This window comes from Neovison vison, chromosome 1, assembly GCF_020171115.1.
Source record: "Neovison vison isolate M4711 chromosome 1, ASM_NN_V1, whole genome shotgun sequence".
NCBI classification, from domain to species: Eukaryota; Metazoa; Chordata; class Mammalia; order Carnivora; family Mustelidae; genus Neogale; species Neogale vison.
Window position 1 is genome coordinate 231,990,429 of NC_058091.1, and position 20,951 is coordinate 232,011,379.

The 20,951-nt window shown below is 35.2% G+C and overlaps 1 protein-coding gene across 1 annotated transcript in view; it reads right to left on the minus strand.

The window, feature by feature from the left end:
- SPINK5 (serine peptidase inhibitor Kazal type 5) overlaps window positions 1-17,979 on the minus strand; it is an 82,020-nt gene extending 64,041 nt beyond the window's left edge. Inside the window, exons 1-4 of the mRNA XM_044224818.1 lie at window positions 17,863-17,979; window positions 16,313-16,338; window positions 12,983-13,110; window positions 11,228-11,300 (exon numbers count right to left, since the gene is read on the minus strand). Of these exons, the coding sequence (XP_044080753.1) occupies window positions 11,228-11,300; window positions 12,983-13,110; window positions 16,313-16,338; window positions 17,863-17,917 (282 nt within the window). The 5' untranslated portion in view covers window positions 17,918-17,979. The remainder of the gene's footprint in view (window positions 1-11,227; window positions 11,301-12,982; window positions 13,111-16,312; window positions 16,339-17,862) is intronic.
- Between the last annotated feature and the right edge of the window lie 2,972 nt (window positions 17,980-20,951).

Genomic DNA, 20,951 nt, shown 5'->3' on the forward strand with positions numbered 1-20,951 from the left:
TCACAGATAACCATAAAAATTTATAATAATGAAGTTTTGAAATATTAGGAGAATTACCAAGATGTGACACAGAGACATGAAATGAGCAACTGCTATTGGGAAGACGGTATCAATAGACTTGTTTGATGCAAAATTGTCATAAACCTTCAATTTGTAAAAACATCTGAGACACACAATAAAGCAAGGGCAATAAAATTAAGTATGCCTGAAGTCCAACTTATTAATTTTGTATTTATGGAGCATGGTTCTGGTTTCATATTTAAAAACTCTGTCTAACCCAAGTTCATGAATTTCTTCTGTTACGTTTTAGCCCAGAAATGTTTTAAGTTATGACTCTTAAATTTGAGACTCTAATCCATTTTGAGTTAATTTTTATGGATAATGTAAGGTAAGAGTCTAAATTTATTTTTATGGATATTAAATTTTCCAAGCATTTGTTTTATCTTGACAAGTCAGTCAAATATTTGACCATAAATGGAAAGAATATCAATTCCATTCCACTGCACTGATCTTTATGCCTGTCCTTAAACCAATAACACACTGTTTTGTTCACTGTCATTTTATAATACATTTTGAAGTCAGTTACTCTTGGGTGTCCCAACATTTCTATATAAATATTAAAATTAATTTGTTGATTTCTACAAAAAAAAAGTCAGCTAGGACTTTGTAGGGGATATGTAGAATTTATAGATTAATTTTGGTAGAATTGCCATCTTGATAATAATTTTTGTTCATTGCTAGTATACAGAAATACAATGCAGTTTGCATTACTGATTTGTATACTGAAATCTTGCTAAACTCATTTATTAGTTTCTTGCTAAACTTATTCTCTAGCTTCTTTTTATGGATGCTTAGGATTTTCTATATACAGTATTATGTACCTACAATGAAAAAAAATTACTTTCCTTCCAAGCAGAATATCTTAATTAAGAAATTTTGCCTTGGGGTGCCTGGGTGGCTCAGTCGTTAAGCAGTTAAGCATCTGCCTTCAACTCAGCTCATAATCCCCTGGTCCTGGGATATGCCCCTCATTGGGCTCCCTGCTCTGCAGGAAGCCTGCTTCTCCCTCTCCCACTCCCCCTGCTTATGTTCCCTCTCTTGCTGTCTCTCTGTGAAATAAATAAATTATAAATAAATAAATAAAATCTGTTAAAAAAATAAAAGAAAAGAAATTTTGCCTTATTATATTGGCTATATCCACCAGCTCAATGTTGAATAGAAGTGGTGTGTTGAATAAAAGTGGTAAGAGCAATCATCTTCACTTTCTTCTAGTCTTTAAAGTAAAAGTATTCACTCCCTAACCATTAAGTAGATGTAAGTTAAAGCTTTATCATAGATGTCCTTTATCAGCCGAGGAAGTTTTTATCTACCAGTAGTTTTGTGCATGTGAGTTTGTGTGTTTTCATGTTTGAAAGAGAGACAGAAGAGTGTTTTTTTTTTTTATCTTGAATGACTGTTATATTTTGCTAAATGCCTTTTCTGCCTCTATTGAAATAATGAGGTACTTTTGTCCTTTATCAATATGGTATACTAGATTTTCTGTTGTTAAACCAACCTTTCTTTCCTAGATAATTTCCTTTGGTTATGGTTTTATCTTTTGTTGTTGTTGTTGTGGATTCTGTTTGCTAATATTTTGTTAAATATTTTTCTATGTACGTTTATGAGAAATATTTGTCAGTAGTCTTCTATAGTTGTGATATCTTCCTTTGGATTTCATATCAAAATAATACTGGCTAATAAGTGTTACTTCTTCTATTTCCTGAATGAGTCTATACAAGATTAATATTTCTTCTTTCACTATTTGGTGGGGGTCACCAACAAAATCTGAACTTTTCTTTCACTTAATCATGGATTCAACTTGTTTACTTGCTATACATCTATTTTGATTTTTTATTTCTTCTTGGGTCAGTTTTTAGTAATTCACGTTTTTCTAGGAATTTGTCTATTTCATGTCAGTTGTCTACTTTTGGGGCACACATTTGTTCATAATATTCTACTATAATCCTTGTAGTTTCTCTAGGGTATATAATGATATTTCATATTTCATTCCTGAATTTGGTAATTTTGTTTTCTCTCACTTTTTTTGTTGTTGTTGTTAGGGCATTTTGTCTAAAGGTATACCAGCTTTGTTAATCTTCTCAAAGAACCAACATCTGGTCTATTAACTTCCTATTAATTTAAGGTTTTGTATTTTATTGATTTCTGCCCTATTCTTTAATATGTCCCTCCTTCTGCTTGATTGAGGTTTAGTTTGCTCTTCTTTTTCTAAATTCCTTAATGTAGAAGTTAAGATTATTAATTTGTGACCTTTCTTCTTCTCTGATTTAGGTATTTTTAAAGCTCTATACAATGCTTTAGCTAAGGTCATAAGTCTTGAATTGAGTTTTTATATTTCTTCAGTTCAAATTATATTCTAATTTCTCTCAAGATTGTTTCTTTTATCCATCAGTTATTTAGAAGTATGCTGCTTCTTACTGTCCAAATATTTGGGGATTTCTCCAGTTTCTTGCTCTTGCTGGTTTTCTATTCAATTCTGTTTTTCAGAAAACATATTTTGCATGATTTTAATTATTTTAAATTTAATGAGATACACTTTATATACTAGAATTTAATCTATTTTGTAGACTGTTTCATTGTTCCTTGAAAAGAATGTACCTTCTGTAATCATTGGGGAAACACTCTGTATATTTCAGTTAGTTACTAGTGTTGTTCAAGTATTCTATATCATTGATATTTTGTCTAGTTCTATCAATTTTTAACAGTAGAGTATTAAAATTTCTAATTATTATTGCTGAATTGTCTATTTTTTCATTTAATTAAAGAATATCTGGTTTTATACATTTTGAACTTCTGTTAGTAGGAGCATATACATTTATAATTGTTTATATCTCCTGGTGTGTTAATACTTTTGTATTACAAAATATCCCTGTTTGTCTCCAATAATATTATTTGTCTTAATGTCTATTTTATCAGATGGTAATGTAGCAAATCTTGCTCTCTCGTGTTATAGTAATGTAGCAAATCTTGCTCTCTCGTGTTATATTTGGCCTGGTATCACTCATCATTTCACACTTCTTCTGTCTTTGGATTTAAGGGATACCTAATGGAGATATTTTATAGCTGTTTTTTTTTTAATCAGACAAAAATCTCCACTTTTTGACTGGAATATTTAAATTATTTACATTTAGTATAATTATTGATATATTTTTATTTGCTATGTTTCTATTTGTTTTCAATATGATTTTGTGCTTTTTTACTTCTTTAATCCTCCACTACTGCCTTCTTTTTGGTTAAATATTTCTAGGGTGTCTTTTTAACTATTGTGTTCATTTTATTTATTTATTATATTTGTCATTTTCTTGCTGGTTACTCTAGTAATTGCAATATGCCTCCTAGTTTATCACAATCTATTAAAGATTAATATTTAATTCTGGTAAAATATAGAAACTTTGCCCCAGTACAGCTCTTTTAGTCCCCTTTGTACTATAGTTATCTTAAATATTTTATCCATACAAATGCAAGCTGGTGCAACCACTCTGCAAAACAGCATGGACGTTCCTCAAAATGTTGAAAATAGAACTACCCTATGACCTGGCAATTGCACTACTGGGTATTTACCCTTAAGATAGAAACGTAGTGATCTGAAGGGGCACGTGCACCTGAATGTTTATAGCAGCAATGTCTACAATAGCCGAACTATGGAAAGAACCTAGATGTCCATCAACAGATGAATGGATAAAGAAGATGTGGTATATATACACAATGGAATACTATGCAGCCATCAAGAGAAATGAAATCTTGCCATTAGTGACGACATGGATGGAACTAGAGGGTATCATGCTTGCGAAATAAGTCAACTGGAGAAAGACAACAATCATATGATCTCCCTGATATGAGGAAGTGGAGATGCAACATGGGGGGGGGTAGGGGGGTAGGAGAAGAATAAATGAAAGAAGATGGGATTGGGAGGGATACAAACCATAAATGACTCTTAATCTCACAAAACAAACTGAGGGTTGCAGGGGGGAGGGGGCTTGGGAAATGGGGGTGGGGTTATGGACGTTGGGGAGGGTATGTGCTATGGTGAGTGCTGTGAAGTGTATAAACCTGGCGATTCACAGACCTGTACCCTGGGGATAAAAATACATTATACGTTTATTTTAAAAAATAATTAATTAATTTAAAAATTATCAATACACCCAATAAAACAGCACTGTAATTATTGCTTTATATGTTGTATCTTTAAAAGGAACTAGGTGAGATGCACCTGGCTGTCCCTGTCAGTAGAGCATGGGACTCTTTTTTTTTTTGAGCATGGGACTCTTGATCTTGGTGAATTCAAGCCCCACATTGGGTGTGGAGATTACATGAAAAATAAATAAAAGAAACTAGATGAAAATAAGGGAAATATATTTATAAAGTAGTTCATATTAACATATATATTTATCATTTCTGGTGCTTTTCATTTCTTTCTGTAAGTCCAAGTTACCATCCAGGAGTCATTTCCTTTCAGCTAATGCACTACTCTTATTATTACTTGTAAGACAGGTCTGAAGGCAACAAATTTTCCCAGATTTCACTGATTTGGAAATTTCTTTATTTGATTTAATTTTTATAGATTAACTCTGGTGGATATAGAATATTGATAAACTTTTTTTTTTTTTTTTTTTAGAACTTTGAGCATGCCATTCCATTGTCTTTGGGCCTTCATTATTTTAGATGAGAAGCCAGTCATCAATTGTAACCAGTATAAAGAATGTGTCATTTCTCTGTTGCCACTTCAAACATTTTCTCTTGATTTCAACATTTTGATCATGATGGCCTAAGTTCCAAACACTTTATATTTATCCTATTTGGGACTTGTTGAAATTCTTGAATGTAATGAGTAATTTTTTAAAAATATAGTGTGATACATTTTAAGCCATTCTTTCTTTCTTTCTTTTTTTTTAAGATTTTATTTATTTATTTGACAGAGAGAGAGAGATCACAAGTAGGCAGAGAGTCAGGCAGAGAGAGAGGGGAAAGCAGGCTCCCCGCTGAACAAAGAGCCTGATGTGGGGCTCGATCCCAGGACCTGGAGATCATGACCTGAGCTGAAGGCAGAGGCTTTAACCCACTGAACCACCCAGGCACCCCAGGCCATTATTTCTTGAAATAATTGTTCTATTTTATCTCTTTTTTATTTTTGATATTTCTATTGCACATGTTTTGGCATGCCTGCTACCTCAGAGACTCTGTTGCTCCATTTTTCATCAATATTTTTCTCTATTTCTATTGTTAACTTTTATTGATCTTTCTACAAGTTTAGTAATTCTTTCTTATGCAACCTCAATGCTGCTTTTGAACTTCTCTACTGAATTTTTTGACTTATGCTTGTCAACTCCAGAATTTCTATTTGAGATATATACCATTGTCTATCTCCATCTCTATCTCCTGAAAATATCTGTTTATTCATTGTCATTATACTTACCTTTAATAATCCACCTATAATTTTCTTTAGTATTTGAACATTTTTAAAATAGCTGCTTCAAGTCTTTGTGAAATCTAACATTCAGGGACACTCAGATAGTTTCCATTGGCTTTGCTTTCCCTGAGTATGGGTCATACATTCCAGTTACTTTGCATATTTCACAATTTTTGTTGAAGATCGGACATTTTGAATAATGATTCCACTGTAAAGATTCTTTTTGCTGTTTTACTGCTTATTTGCATCTTTGGCTGGGCTAACTCCCTGATTTCTTGCTGTTCTATAGTGTACAGCTGTTGATGTGTCTCCCATGGAAATGTTTATGGTTTTTATTTTTTTAAGACTGTCCCTCTAGGTTTTTCTTTATTTATCTCTATAACTTAGTGGTTGACCAATGATCAGACACAGTTTGGGCTCAAACACCTCAGGCTAATAAGGCTTCCACTGTTTGCAGATAGGCCTGTATGTACTGGGGAGGGCATTCAAATTTCGGGATATAGTTACATCTACCCCAGCATTTGGTTTCCACTGGGATTTTTTTCACTGTGTTTTCTTTTTCTTTCTTTCTTTTTTTCTGGTGCAAAAAAGGTGGTTTTATTAAAGTACAGGAACAGGACCTGTAAGCAGAAAGAGCTGCTTCATGTGTGTTTTCGAAGTGCTTGTGCACAGTCTTATGCAGTTAAAACTTTGTGGATTGCTCAGTCCCTCTTTGCTCTCTGCTGCCCATGTATGAAGACTCAGCCAGAAACAGGCTTTCCTTAATCATGCTACAACCTGAGGCTCCTTACTCTTAGTGAAAATCATGACAGCCACTGAAAACATCTCTGGAAATGATTGTTGCCCACTACTCTAAATTACTTTAATAAAGACAGTGCAGTTGCTGAGCAAGCAAAAGGAGTGAAATGGCAGTATCCCTAAACAGGAACATCACAGACCACCTCCTGCATTGTTCCTATTAAGAATATAGCAGTTTTTCAAGCATAAATGCTTGTCAGAGTGACACTGGCTATTGGTCAATTTCCAGAGTGCTATGATTGTTTTGGTCAATTTTGTCTCAATTTATAGTTGTTTTTTGTATAGAGGATTTGCTAACCTCATTAAATGAAGTGAGTAAACCTAAATGAAATGAGGTCTCCAGTAAAATGAAAAATAAAGTGTTTTCATTTTACTTACAAAAATAGTTTCAAATTTTCTAAATGAAATACTATCCAAATTCAACAGTGTATTAAAAATGTGTATGGTTAAGTAAGATTTACCTTAAGAAAACATTAATAGCTTAACATAAGCAAATTTATCAAGAAATTTATTATATTAATAGACTGAAAGAGAAAAATCAGAAAATTATTTCAACAGTTGTAGAAAAGACATTTGGTAATGATCAAAACAGATTCAGGAGATTAAGAACAGAAAGGAATTTTCTAAACTTGCTAAAGTTTATTTATAAAACACCTACAGTAAGTATAGTTATGAAGAAACTCTAGATATATTCCTTTTAATATATGATGAGAGGGCAAGCTGATGTTCATTATCATCACTACTGTTTAACTAAGGAATTCTATATCCTAGACAATGATATAAAAAAGAAAAAGAAATAAAGGAGTGATAAAAATGGAAAAGGAAGTTATAAAACACCTATTATCTCCTATTATGCAGATAATGTGATCAACTACCAAGAAAAAAATGACAGACTCAAAATACTATCAGAATTAACACAAGATATCATAAAGCTGTTCGATATAAGATTAACCTGTGGAAATCAACAGAACAATAATCAGACAGAAATACCATAAACAACAAAATACCAAACAAAATATCAGTAAAATGACAAATTATCTAGGTATTAGCAAAAATTATAAAAATCTGTTGAGAATACTTAATAGATTTCATAAAGCAGACAGAAATGATTATGAATTAATGATAAGGTATTCTGTGCTCTTGAGTTGGGTAGGCTCATATTACAAAAAGTCAATTTAACTCAAATTAGTTTATTAAATTCTTTGTATCCCTGATCACTTTGTTCCCAAACTCAAGTTGGATTTTACATAAACTCAATAAACTTTTTATTTCTAGTATATGGAAAAAAGTGTGTCTATGCATAAGTAAGTGAACTCAGAAAAAGTTGAATTAAGAAAAGGGACCTGCCTTATTAGTTACTGAAGCAACGAGCTCATCTGAACAGAACAGGGAACTCAGAAACACACAGATACACGCATATGGACTTGATATCCTACATGGTTGGCAATCTGCACCAATGAGAAACATTGATGATTGAATCAATCAGTTTAAAAAGTAAAAGACACTAAGAGATGGAAGACCATTCCATGCTCTTCGATCGGAAGAATAAACATTGCTAAATTGTCTATACTGCCTAGAGCAATCTATACTTTTAATGCTATTCCGATCAAAATTCCACCAGTATTCTTCAAAGAGCTGGAGCAAATAATCCTAAAATTTGTGTGGAATCAGAAGAGACCCCGAATCCCTAAGGAAATGTTGAAAAACAAAAATAAAACGGGGGCATGGGGGGGTGGGGTTATGGACATTGGGGAGGGTATGTGCTTTGGTGAGTGCTGTGAAGTGTGTAAACCTGGCGATTCACAGACCTGTACCCCTGGGGATAAAAATATATGTTTATAAAAAATTTAAAAATTAAAAAAAAAACAAACGGGGGCATCACGTTACCTGATTTCAAGCTTTACTACAAAGCTGTGATCACCAAGACAGAATGGTACTGGCATAAAAACAGACACATAGACCAGTGAAACAGAGTAGAGAGCCCAGAGATGGACCCTCAACTCTATGGTCAAATAATCTTCGACGAAACAGAAAAAAATATACGGTGGAAAAAAAAGTCTCTTCAATTAATGGTGCTGGGAAAACTGGGCAGCTATATGTAGAAGAATTAAACTCAACCATTCTCTTACACCGTACACAAAGATAAATTCAAAATGGATAAAAGACCTCAACATGAGACAGGAATCCATCAGAATCCTAGAGGAGAACATAGGCAGTAATCTCTTCGATATCAGCCACAGGAACTTCTTTCAAGATATGTCTCCAAAGGCAAAGGAAACAAAAGCAAAAATAAACTTTTGGGACTTCATCAAAATCAAAAGCTTCTGCACAGCAAAGGAAACAGTCAACAAAACAAAGAGGCAACCCACGGAATGGGAGAAGATATTTGCAAATGACAGTACAGACAAAAGGTTGATATCCAGGATCTATAATGAACTCCTCAAACTCAACACAAACAAAACAGATAATCATATCAAAAAATGGGCAGAAGATATGGACAGATACCTCTCCAATGAAGACATACAAATGGCTATCAGACACATGAAAAAATGTTCATCATCACTAGCCATCAGGGAGATTCAAATTAAAACCACATTGAGATATCACCTTACACCAGTTAGAATGGCCAAAATTAGCAAGACAGGAAACAACATGTGTTGGAGGGAATGTGGAGAAAGGGAAACCCTCTTACACTGTTGGTGGGAATGCAAGTTGGTGCAGCCACTTTGGAAAACAGTGTGGAGATTCCTCAAGAAATTAAAAATAGAGCTTCCCTATGACCCTGCAATTGCACTACTGGGTATTTACCCCAGTAAATTTAAAAAGATACAGATGTAGTGAAAAGAAGGGCCATCTGTACCCCAATGTTTATAGCAGCAATGGCCACGGTCGCCAAACTGTGGAAAGAACCAAGATGCCCTTCAACGGACGAATAGATAAGGAAGATGTGGTCCATATACACTATGGAGTATTATGCCTCCATCAGAAAGGATGAATACCCAACTTTTATAGCAACATGGATGGGACTGGAAGAGATTATGCTGAGTGAAATAAGTCAAGCAGAGAGAGTCAATTATCATATGGTTTCACTTACTTGTGGAGCATAAGGAATAACACAGAGGACATGGGGAGATAGAGAGGAGAAGGGAGTTGGGGGAAATTGGAAGGGGAGGTGAACCATGAGAGACTATGGACTCTGAAAAACAATCTGAGGGTTTTGAAGGGGCAGGGGGTGGGAGGTTGGGGGAACCAGGTGGTGGGTATTATAGAGGGCACGGATTGCATGGAGCACTGGATGTGGTGCAAAAATAATGAATACTGTTATGCTGAAAATAAAAAATAAATTTTAAAAAATTTTTTAAAAAAAGAGGAAAAGGAACTGTTAAAAAAAAAAAGTAAAAGTCTCTAGATGGACCAAATACATTAAAGATTATGAGGAATTGGACTACAGATGATAGAAATGAAAATGGTGAAAAGAGGTCATATTTGGGATAGACTTTGGAGACAATACCAATTAGAGTTGTAGATAAATTGGATATTAGTGCCAGAAAGTGAAAAAATGACATACTAGTGAAGAAGAAATTGATGTTGCAAGTGAGAAAGGCTGTCTGTAGGAGAAAAATTCTTTTTTTTCCCCCAAGATTTTATTTATTTATTTGACAGAGAGAGATCACAAGTAGGCAGAGAGGCAGGCAGAGAAAGAGGAGGAAGCATGCTCCCCACTGAGTAGAAAGCCTGATGTGAGGCTCTATTTCAGGACCCTGGGATCATGACCTGAGCTGAAGGCAGAGACTTTAACCCACTGAGCTACCCAGATGCCCCATGTAGGAAGAAAATTCTTGAATAGGTAGAGCACCTTATTCTGAAAGTGAACATCAGGTTGATTTTTCATGTGAGGAATCTAAGCAGAGAAAGTAGGTAGATTTTTCTCTCTTATGGGGGAAAGTAACAACAAAACCAGTGTAATTACATGAAACCATTCAAAAACAAACAAGTAAAAATCTAAACAGGTAATTTTACCTGAAGGGCCTGCAGTCAAATATGGACTACCTTAATTTGTAAGTTAAGTATGTTCCTGGGTAGCAAGACAAGTAATCATAAGGACTTAAGAGGTTAAAAATTATAACTCAGGCATAAAATGATAATAGAAAAGGATCTTGTCTTAGAATTCCAAAATTTTATTTCTTAAAAATCTTTAATTTGATTAAAATTCAGTAAATGTACTATTAGAAATATTTCAAAATAGTTTTGTTAGAATTGGTATGTATGTGTATTTCATTTTTTTTGTCATTTGCTGTGTTTTCTATCTTAAAACACCATTGATTAGTTTCTCATGAAGGAAAAAGATGGGAGGAGAGGGTGAAGAAGGAGAATAGATCATACTGAATGAGCCTCTCTCTAAATGTGACAACTAAAGGCAGAATTGGAACTTTCCAGGAAACTTTTCTGATCTCCAGGGATGTTTTTAGAGCACAGAAGCTGCTCGCTTTTGCTCAGATAAAGGATTTGCAGTGATTGACCACTTGAGGGGTGACTGTGTTATTGTTTTAAAAGTGAGACCAGTTGGGTTCAAGCAAAGATTGTGGTTAAGTAGATTTACTGTGAAGGCTAAGATTCTCAGACATTCCTAAGTAACATTGATGGGGAAACTTTTAGCTTGGTTAGACCAGGGGTGTTACAGTAATTTGGGTGCATCTCCCTTGACTGATTGTTTTAATTATGTGTCAGGGAAAGAGAGGAGGAACAGCAAGAAGATACTGGAAAAGAAACTATCCAGGAGACCTGGAGTGATACGAATACTTGTCAGAATTCCTAGTGATAACCCCCAGCTTCATCAACAGCTTCCTAAGGAGTTGGCCTCACAACAGGTATGACCTAGTAATTAGGAAATACACAAGTAGCTCTAAATAGAGTCGAACACAATCTTGAAAGCAATAATGACAAGCTGACTTCAAATAATCTCACCTTTTCTGGGGCAGTGGTCTGAGAGGCTCTTGTTAAATAGCTGGCCCTTTTCTGGGATTTTGCTTCTTTTTCCCTGGAAGACAGCAGGGAGTAGCATAGCTTAGAATGCTTTCCCAACTTGGGAGATAATGGCATATATGCCAACCTTAATTTTGATTCTTTTTCTCAGTTCAATCTAGTGTATCAGATGTGGAGGTAGGTATGTGCAGAAATTAGCTAAGGGACCATAAATCTCTCCTCAGTGTTGAAAAATATCTCAGACTTCAGTGCTGAAAATGATTCTACTGATTCTACTTCAGTGCTGAAAAATATCTCAGACATGGCTCTACAGGAGGCAAGAATCTCTACCTTTAACAGCACAACCAACAGACTATGCTCCCCGACCCCTTTCATGCTTCCAACACCCAGGTGTTCACCAACTCTAAAAGCCATCTCTGCCATCATTGGAACAGTCTCTTTGAAATACCATATTCGCACTGAACCAAAATCTATCTGCTTGTTTTGGTTCTAAACTGTAAGGTCCCACAGGACAAATTCAGAAATTTAAGATATTTTATGCCTTGTATATCTCCTTTTCGGTTTAAGAAACTAAGTTTATTCCAACATAATTTAAATAGGTGACAGAAACAATAACTGAGTGAGTAACTTCAAAGAGATCAATAGCCTGCCTTGTATATCTCAAGGCATTTTATTTTTATTTCAAATTATTTTTCAGTAAATGTACTATATTTCATAGGTTCAGTCTCCTAGGAAGACATCCTATAACAAGAAGGAAGCTTTATAGTAAATAATACATCTGCTGGTTTACATTCAGCTTTCAAGAGACCAGCTTGCCCTGGGTCTCCCCCAACCTCACCCCTTAAATCTTTCCTTTCTTTCTCTATCTTCCACAATTTCTTCACAATCACAGCTTCATTATCCCAATATTACTGACTATGTCAAATTAAATCCCCTGAGACATACCGCCTGGCATTTAAAATGCTAATTATTATAACATGGATAAGCTTAGTATAGGCTTGATATCAGTGCTGAAGTTTTGATGGTGGTCAGACATTAAAGAGGACCTCCTTTCGAAAACCAATGAGAACACTTTGATTTGAGGATTTTTCAATGGATAACAAGCCTTCTTCCACCTTTAGGTGTCATTAAAGAGAAGGAAATCAAGCTAAGGAGCATTGCATAGATGCCAGTAAACCCCCAGGACACTGACCCTTCCTGAGCTGCTGGGAGGTGGAATCTAAAATCAGTTCTTTAGACCATGTTTTTCTAGCATAATCCGAAATGTTTAAAAACATTGGCAACTCACAGGATTAGGGTTTGTCCCGCTTAAGTTTTTCTACTGGCTGGCTGCCATAAGGAGAATTCGGCATCACTCCCAGGGGGCTTCCCTCAGTCCCAAGCGTACAACAGAGTCAGGGCTTAACACACCACCCAAGAATTCTTTTTTTCCCCAGAGCCAGAAAACTCAAATTGGGACTGCTTCTTCAAAAGACTATTAAGTGCCACATAAGGTATTACCCCTGGACGCTCTGGAATGCTTTGGAACACCATTTCTCCATTTGTGTGATTGTTAAAATCTTATCAGGTAGGTGGCATTTATCCAACTCCACTTGAAGAGGGGTCAGAGTGATATGCTAAGCATTTTTATTTAAACTTTGCAAGTTAGAAAAATGTATTTGACAGAACACAAAAATATACTCACTAGTCCAGAGAATAGCAGGTAACCCAAACACTTAACGAGGGAAGTGTACTCACAGTATTATTTTGCATGCAGCACATCTACTGATGAAGGCTCTTCCATCAGGGCTTTGTAAAAGTTCTTTATCTTGGGAACAAAATAATTTTCCATTTTTCATCAATGTCCGATACTCATCACATGTTTCCTAAGGAAAAGATGAAAAAAAGTGTGTTTACTGAAATCTCATCAAAGCAAGACTTTACCCTCTAAGAACTTCCTTCAGCACTACTGTTTAAATACCAATACCTGCTTTGTATAGAAGCCATTCACTCCATCAACAGGAAGAACACAAAAAAAAACAATGACTGTCCATTGGAGATTGCGAATCTACTTAATAAACTTTCTTCCAAAACAGTGAAATGGAAAGACCTGACCTTATAGTCCAGGGTAGATATTTACAAGTCCAAGTAGTCTTAGCAAATTAACTTCTTGATGGCTTATTTATCCTATCTGTAAAAACTGAGGATATTATTTCATATGTTCCATATGTGTTGTGAGGATTAAATATTATAAGTATGTAAAACTTTCAAAGTGCCCAACACATGGTAGATAATAATTATATTATCCTCTTCTCCTCTTCTTCCTCTTTTTCTTATTATTGTTGTGATTATTATTACTGGAATATGACACATATAAAATACCTAGTACACAGTAGGTCAATAATAATTACTGTCAAAAGGAACACAAAAAGACTGCTGAACAAGTTAATTCAATATATTTTATGGAAGACTTGCTATATGTCACTTTTAAAATCAATGGAGCATTTGCAGTATCTCACTAAGTACTGATTTAATATGTTATACTCCCTATTAGAAAATCCAGTGGGCCTTTAGAGCAAGCCTTTTTTTTCTTTCTCCAATTTTGCCAAAACAAACAAACAAACAAAAAAGTAACAGCATGAAGGGTATTAAGGAGGACTTGTGATGTAATGAGTCCTGGGTGTTATATACAATTGATGAATCACTGAACTTTACCTCTGAAAGTAATAATATATTGTATGTTAATTAATTGAATTTTATTTTATTTTATTTTTAAAGATTTTATTTATTTATTTGACAGAGAGAAATCACAAGTAGACAGAGAGGCAGGCAGAGAGAGAGAGAGGGAAGCAGGCTCCCTGCTGAGCAGAGAGCCTGATGCGGGACTCGATCCCAGGACTCTGAGATCATGACCTGAGCCGAAGGCAGCGGCTTAACCCACTGAGCCACCCAGGTGCCCCAATTAATTGAATTTTTAAAAGAAAAGTATTCTATCCAGCCCCCTGTATCTTTATAACAATCATTAAGTCAGTCAACAAAAACTCATTATGATATTAATTTACTTTGCTAGGTGACAAGGATATGCCTAGGTTCATGGATACAGCAATAAGGCAGAAGCATCCTCACCTAAACCGTGCTTACTGTCAAATGGGTAACGATGTACTTCACCTAGCCCCTTAAACATGGGAGGCGGTTGGTAGCACTTGCAGAATGATTAATGGTGAAGAAGAATAAATAAATAATATCAGAGACCAAATAAATAGTATCAGAGACCAGCCCTGGGAAATTTTGCCAATGGCGACCTACTAAAATATCTCTAAAATTATTATCACCACCCAGTGATCTTATCTGAGTAGCACAGCAATAATTTCTGGCAACAGACTGACGACTGGGCCTCTTGAGATCTGTCTAGTCTCTTGACTCTACAGTATCTAATGCTACATTGCAAGTTACTGCTTAGCTTGCCAGGTGTAACTGATTTTATATAGTCTAGATAAAAATTTGTCATACAATCAGAGAAGAGCCTGGTGTTTTTTATGATAGAATTATATCCCTTGTGAGGCAGGTCTTCAGAAAGTATTGAAAACAAAGATTCACTGAACACTAGAATGAAGGTTTTAATAGTTTTTAGTGGTCCGTTGAAAAAGAACATTACCAATCAGGATAATTCCTGAACTGGACAGACTTCTCCAGTATCACAATGAGATGAATGGCTAATTCCTAGAAAGACCTGTTTTTTTTTTTTGTTTTTTTGTTTTTTTGTTTTTAACAGATGGACAACCAAGACCCAGAGAGGTCAAGATTAGTTTAATTAGTTAAGGTAGAACTCAATGCTGCTTTCTGAGTTATGAAATAATCCAACATACTCTCTTGGAAAACAAAAGAAGACCATACAAATTGAAAGCAGGAGGAGGGTTTTCCCTGAGAAAGAAGAAATGTCCTCTCAATTACCCAACAATGAGAGAGGGTTGAAACAAAAACAGATCTACACCAAAAAGGCATCTTGAGGTGGGGAGATTGCTTTTCAGCAAGTATTTACTTGCACTCCACCTTCCAGCTTTTGGCTTGTTTCCATTTTGTTTTGTTTTGTTATTATTGCTGTTTGTGCTTTCTCCACAGGTTTCAGAAAAACTAAAGCCCTCCAAGGCCAAACTCTTTCCTGTACTGGTTGGGATGTAACCCACTGTCTATTTTTTTTTCCCAAATAGATAAAAAAAAGAAAAAAATTGACTTCTATAAGAAAATGATACTTTTATTGTTCAAACAAAAGACCTCTAATAGTTCGCTAGGCACCCTCCTGACTCAAGGCCTCCACCATTACAAATTCTTCTCCCTGATCAGCTGTCACCTGCAAAAATCTGCAGGACTTTTTACCTTCAGATCCTTGGTCTAATACTATCTTTTCAGAGAAAACGTACTTGAGTATCCTCAAGTATTGATACCACCTCCATCCCCAGAAATTCCTATCTTCCATTCTGGTTCATTTTCCTCCTAACATTAATCATCATTTAATGTTCTATATATTTTACTAATTTACTTACTAACTTATCTGTTTCCCTCCACTAATATGTAAGCGCCATAAGGGGAGAATTCTTGTCTATTTATCTTTATTTTCCAATATCCTTGACAATTCACACAGGGTCTGACAAATGATAGATGCTTAGTAAATGTTTACTGAATGATATATATACACTGACTATATACAAGATACAGACAACCCCTTTATACACGACGACCACAAGGACATTTATTTTTGCTTTCTATGTCTGTCATGACTTTTTCAGCTATTAAGTCAAACAATACTAATTCACTGGTTTGTTTATGGAATTTGAAAGCACTCCTTTAACATGGTAGATTGCATCTTGCAGACATCCATCATCATTAATACATTGATGTATATGTGTGTTTGTATGTCTGTGTGTGATTCATGTCTTCCTTCATAAAGACCTGTTTCTGTGTTTTTAACAAAAGCTACTAGTGCCTATCAGTATAATATGTCTGTATTATTAATGTGAAGGTGTTGGCCACAGGCCATTTTTCTTTAGAGATTTTGGAATGGTTTCAATGAACAGAAAAAGCAGGACTAACCTGATTTTCATCCTCGCTGGCAGCATCTGGGACAAAAATACAGAAACCAAAGTTAAGGGAATGTAAACTATTCAACAAATAAACAATTCACTCAGTGATGTGTCTTGCTTATTTTAATGACTACATGTTATAAAACCACAAATTGCTTTTGAACATGTTAAAATTTACCATGGAAATAAAATGAGGGCACTTCACCAGGAAATCAGTACATGTACTCACAGAGGTCTAGTCACTCATAAAAGTCTAATTACTTTGGAAAATAGTAGTCAGGTACTTTCTTACCCTCTTCAAAATATCTAATTTCAAAGAGATCCTTTCACAGCAAAGTATGGTAGAACTCTTTTAAAATTATAATACAATAAATGTATCATGTCAATTATAATTTAAAAGTATAATGTAGCATAAAGTTTATATCACATATGTACATAAAATGAAAGTTTCTGAATTCTTACAACCCTCTCTCCTCATTACAGCTACAAAACTTAGAGATCTGACAAACATCAAGAATAATTAAAATCATAGGCTATTATACTCTCTCATTAACAGACTCCCTTTTGTACTTATATGCTTATTTTAGGAAAGTGGGCATCATTTATGTATAATGATCTCATGACACTCCATCTCTGAGATTTTCTTTTAAAAATACAAATGCTTCAGGGAGCCTGGGTGGCTCAGTTGGTTAGCCATCTGCCTTTGGCTCAGGTCATGATCTCAGAGTCCCGGGATCAAGTCCCACATCAGGCTCCCTGCTTGGCGGGGGGCCTGCTTCTCCTTCTCCCAGTCTCCCTGCTTGTGTTCCTTCTCTCGCTGTCCCTCTCTCTGTCAAATAAATTTTAAAAATCTTCTAAAAAAATACAAATGCTTCAGAGCAAGACTGAGTCTAGGAAATTAATGTTCCCTTCAAATTCAAATAACAAATACAAAAAGTTACCTTCTACTTCCCACAAAAGTATCTTACCTTTTAGGGGAAATGCTTTTAATCAACTTAGGATTGGAGAACACAGAAATAAAATACGCTAGAAGGCACTACTACTTTAAAATAAGAATAGATGATTAAATTTGATTTTTAATAGTTTATAAATATAGCATTATTACTTATAAAATATACATCTAAGTTTTAAATATTATATACATAATTCCTATCAGTATGAATTGGTATGCTTAGTATCATATATATGCACAATATATATATATAATTCCTAACAGTATGAATTAATATGCTTGGCGAGAGGAAGATGAGGAAGTATCTACTAGCTTTTCAGAACTATTATAGAATTAATAGAAGGATTTCTCAAGAAAGAAAATTCAGATTATGTCAAACTATTTGCCATTTCTAAAGTTAACAAAATAGTTATTAAGCCACATATATAATTCTTCAAAACTCTGTGTCTGGCAGGATATTTCAAGACTATACATACACAAATACATATAATCACACAAACATACATACATACATATATACATTTGAGGAGCAGGGGGAGGGAAACAAGTCCCTGCCCAGGGCTTTGCCATGTGTGGCAAGAGGCTTAGATTACATGCAAATTGCTCACCTTGTATGAGGCAAAGGGCCAGGGTCAGAAGCAGTGGCACTTTGGCTATCTTCATATTGAAGATGATGTAAGTTGATTAAAAGTCAGCTTCGAGCATTGCTCACCAGCTGGTGCTCTAAGACTGAACCCATGGAGATGCAGCTCACATTTATATGCTCGGTGAACACCCACAATTAACAACCAACATTACAAAACCAGTTGTTCTAGGTCATGCTAGACTTACTATACCACATCAATTTAGTTTCCATCCTTTAGCATCCTGTCAAGGTGGCAGATCTGAACAGATAATGTCTATTTCCACAATTCTAATATGTTTTCATGATACCTCCCCCAAAAGGCAATAGACTCAGTCCAAGAACCCTATTAAAGTTAAATGCTCCATTCTCCTATGTAAGAACTGAATTCTTCACCAAGACCAGACATACAACTCTGAAGATAAACATATCTTTAACTGGGCTCCCTTTATAAGTGGGAGGGGAGGAAAGAAGACAGATGGGTTATCCTACTAGTCAGATAGAGACTTACAGAGTCCCACATCTGGAGAAAGTTGCTGAGACTAAGAGAAGCTAGAATTTCTGTTGTTTCCATCTGCAGGTGTTTTGAAGGGTCTCAATTCAGTGCCATGGGCTCATGTACAAGTTAGAGTGAACAACCCAAAGAGATAACCCTACAAGATTTTAACACTAAGTACATGGTGAAGGCAAAATTCAGGAAAGGGATAATGACTTTCACAAGAGCATATAGTTTAGATGGAAGAGGCAGAGGTGGTACTTGAGGAAGACTATGCAAATTCAACACTTTTTTTTTTTAACTCCATACAATGCTTCTATCACACACTGATAAAGGCAGAAACTATGTGAAATCATGGCTTGCACATAATTACTTCCAGAAATTCTCAATCTGAAGGACATTTTCTATTCTAAAGCCTTATCTTTTAGTCTAACCAAACGTTGTATTCATAAATATTAGAAGCTCAAACTTTAACTTCCCATAGCCCATCACTCCCCAAATTACTGTTTTAAAAATGTGGCTAAATCAATTTCCCCCCAAATTAAGTTTACTCTAATATCAACTCTTTATTTACTCTCCCAGGAAGAAAAGAAAGAATTAAATACTTAAAAATATATCATTGTAACATTTTTCCAGAGAAAGTATCTTCTCCTTGGTTCCTTCTTCCACTTTACAAGTAATGCCTTTTGTCCACCCCCTTATTCTAGTCTAATAGTTCAAGAAAGAACCTGAAAAATTACACCAAAATGACTTAAGACAGAGACAAACAGTTACTGACTCCAGTACTCCAAAGGGTCTCCACATTCACAGTGGAAGTTTGGGACTCTATGAGATCAAAGCCCTTTTAAAGATTCTTCCAGAAAAGTGATCTAAGGCTAGCCAATTTGAGGATGATGTCAATATTCTGAATACCATCAAAGCCAGAGTATTTCCTTTCCCTTTTTTTTAAATGAAATAACTTATTTCCTCTTAAAGTGTAATCATTGGTTTCAAAGTCTGTACTTTGTTTCTTTTCAATAGTTTAGTAAAATGAGTGTCTATGGAAAGCAAGCTCAAACTACATTATTGTTACAGATTAGAAGATTGAATCCATCATAGCTTAATAGAAAGAGAATGGAACAGGGAGTCAGGAAATTTGTTTCTATTCCTGTCCTTGCAACTACACAGTGTAATGGAAATGAACCTGGCTTTGACATAATGTAGACGTGGGTTCAAATCTTGACTTACCAGTTACTAGCTATGTTGCCTTGGGCAAGTCATTTATTTTCTCTCTGCCTTGGCTTCCTAATATGCAAAACAGGGGTAAGAAAATTACACTGTACAATTGTTGTAAGAGTTAGAGGTAATCCATATGTGTGTGTGTGTGTGTGTGTGTGTAAGGCTTAGGACAATTTTGAGTTTAGTGATAAGTTTTATAGTTAATGACAGCTGGTCCCGAATTCTTATGTCATTACGATGATGTAGTTGTATTATTAGGTAATTTCAAAGATATAAGAAAAGTCAAGATCTCTTGGACATTGTCCTTATCAAAAGATTTTAAGCTTAATCAGGATGTAATGAGACCCCCAACACATTATGAAGTGAAATTAAAAAGTCAAGACATAATTCTTCTTTCTAATTTTTTTATGTTCTAAACCGCAATACCTAAAACAAATCAAAGCATTTGCTTTTTCCGAGATCAGACGAGATTGAGTGCGTTCAGGGTGGTATGGCCGTAGACAAAGCATTTGGTTTTTAAAACCTGTCAAAGTCATTGCAAGATTTCAGCCAGCATTGATTTCTCAGCTTTTTCTGTAAAAGTATCTTCTAAATATTGACCTACTAGTATTAATTTTTTATTTTTTATCTGATCTGTCAGATCATATGAAATGAGTCCCAACAATACACTCTATCACTGGTCGTAAGAAAGTTTAGCACCTCACAGTAGAATTGGTGACTATGTAATGTGCTCTGATGAACCCCAAATCTAGCCCAAATGGATATAATTCCCAGGAGTGGAAGTGGTATGAGGGTAGAACAAAAGAACCTAGAGATTACTGTAGCTCTGAAGAATCTCTGCTATGAGGAAAGGCTGAGTAGTTGGTTTCCTTCTTACTGGAAAAGTGCTCCTCACTGCCACCCAGGACGTCCTGAAATGATGAATAAGAGGTTTGGAACTGAGAGCCTCTTCTATGAGGAGAGGGAGCCAAAAGAAGATTCAAGGAGCACCCGCAATAGTAGAAGGATACTCAGCTACCCATTGGCATCATGACTCTTTCTCCATTTCATTTCAGGAATGTTTTAAATCCAGAGGTGATTCATTGCATACTCTGTTAATCACTCCATGTTTCTGAAAACCACAAAGTGCAAACTCAAGTGAATGCGATTGAGATTTTAGAAAATTGGGGTTTGGGTCATCAGAGTGCTTTTTGTGTGTGGTTCTGAAAAATGTTTCTTCTTTATTGTTATTTTACAATATTGCATGACTTTCTCTTCCATGTACATGAGCGAAAACAATTCTACTGATTGAGAACACTGTGGGTGGGTCAAAAGGTTGCTGGTAATAAGAATGATACCTAAGGTTAAAGCACATAGCCTGG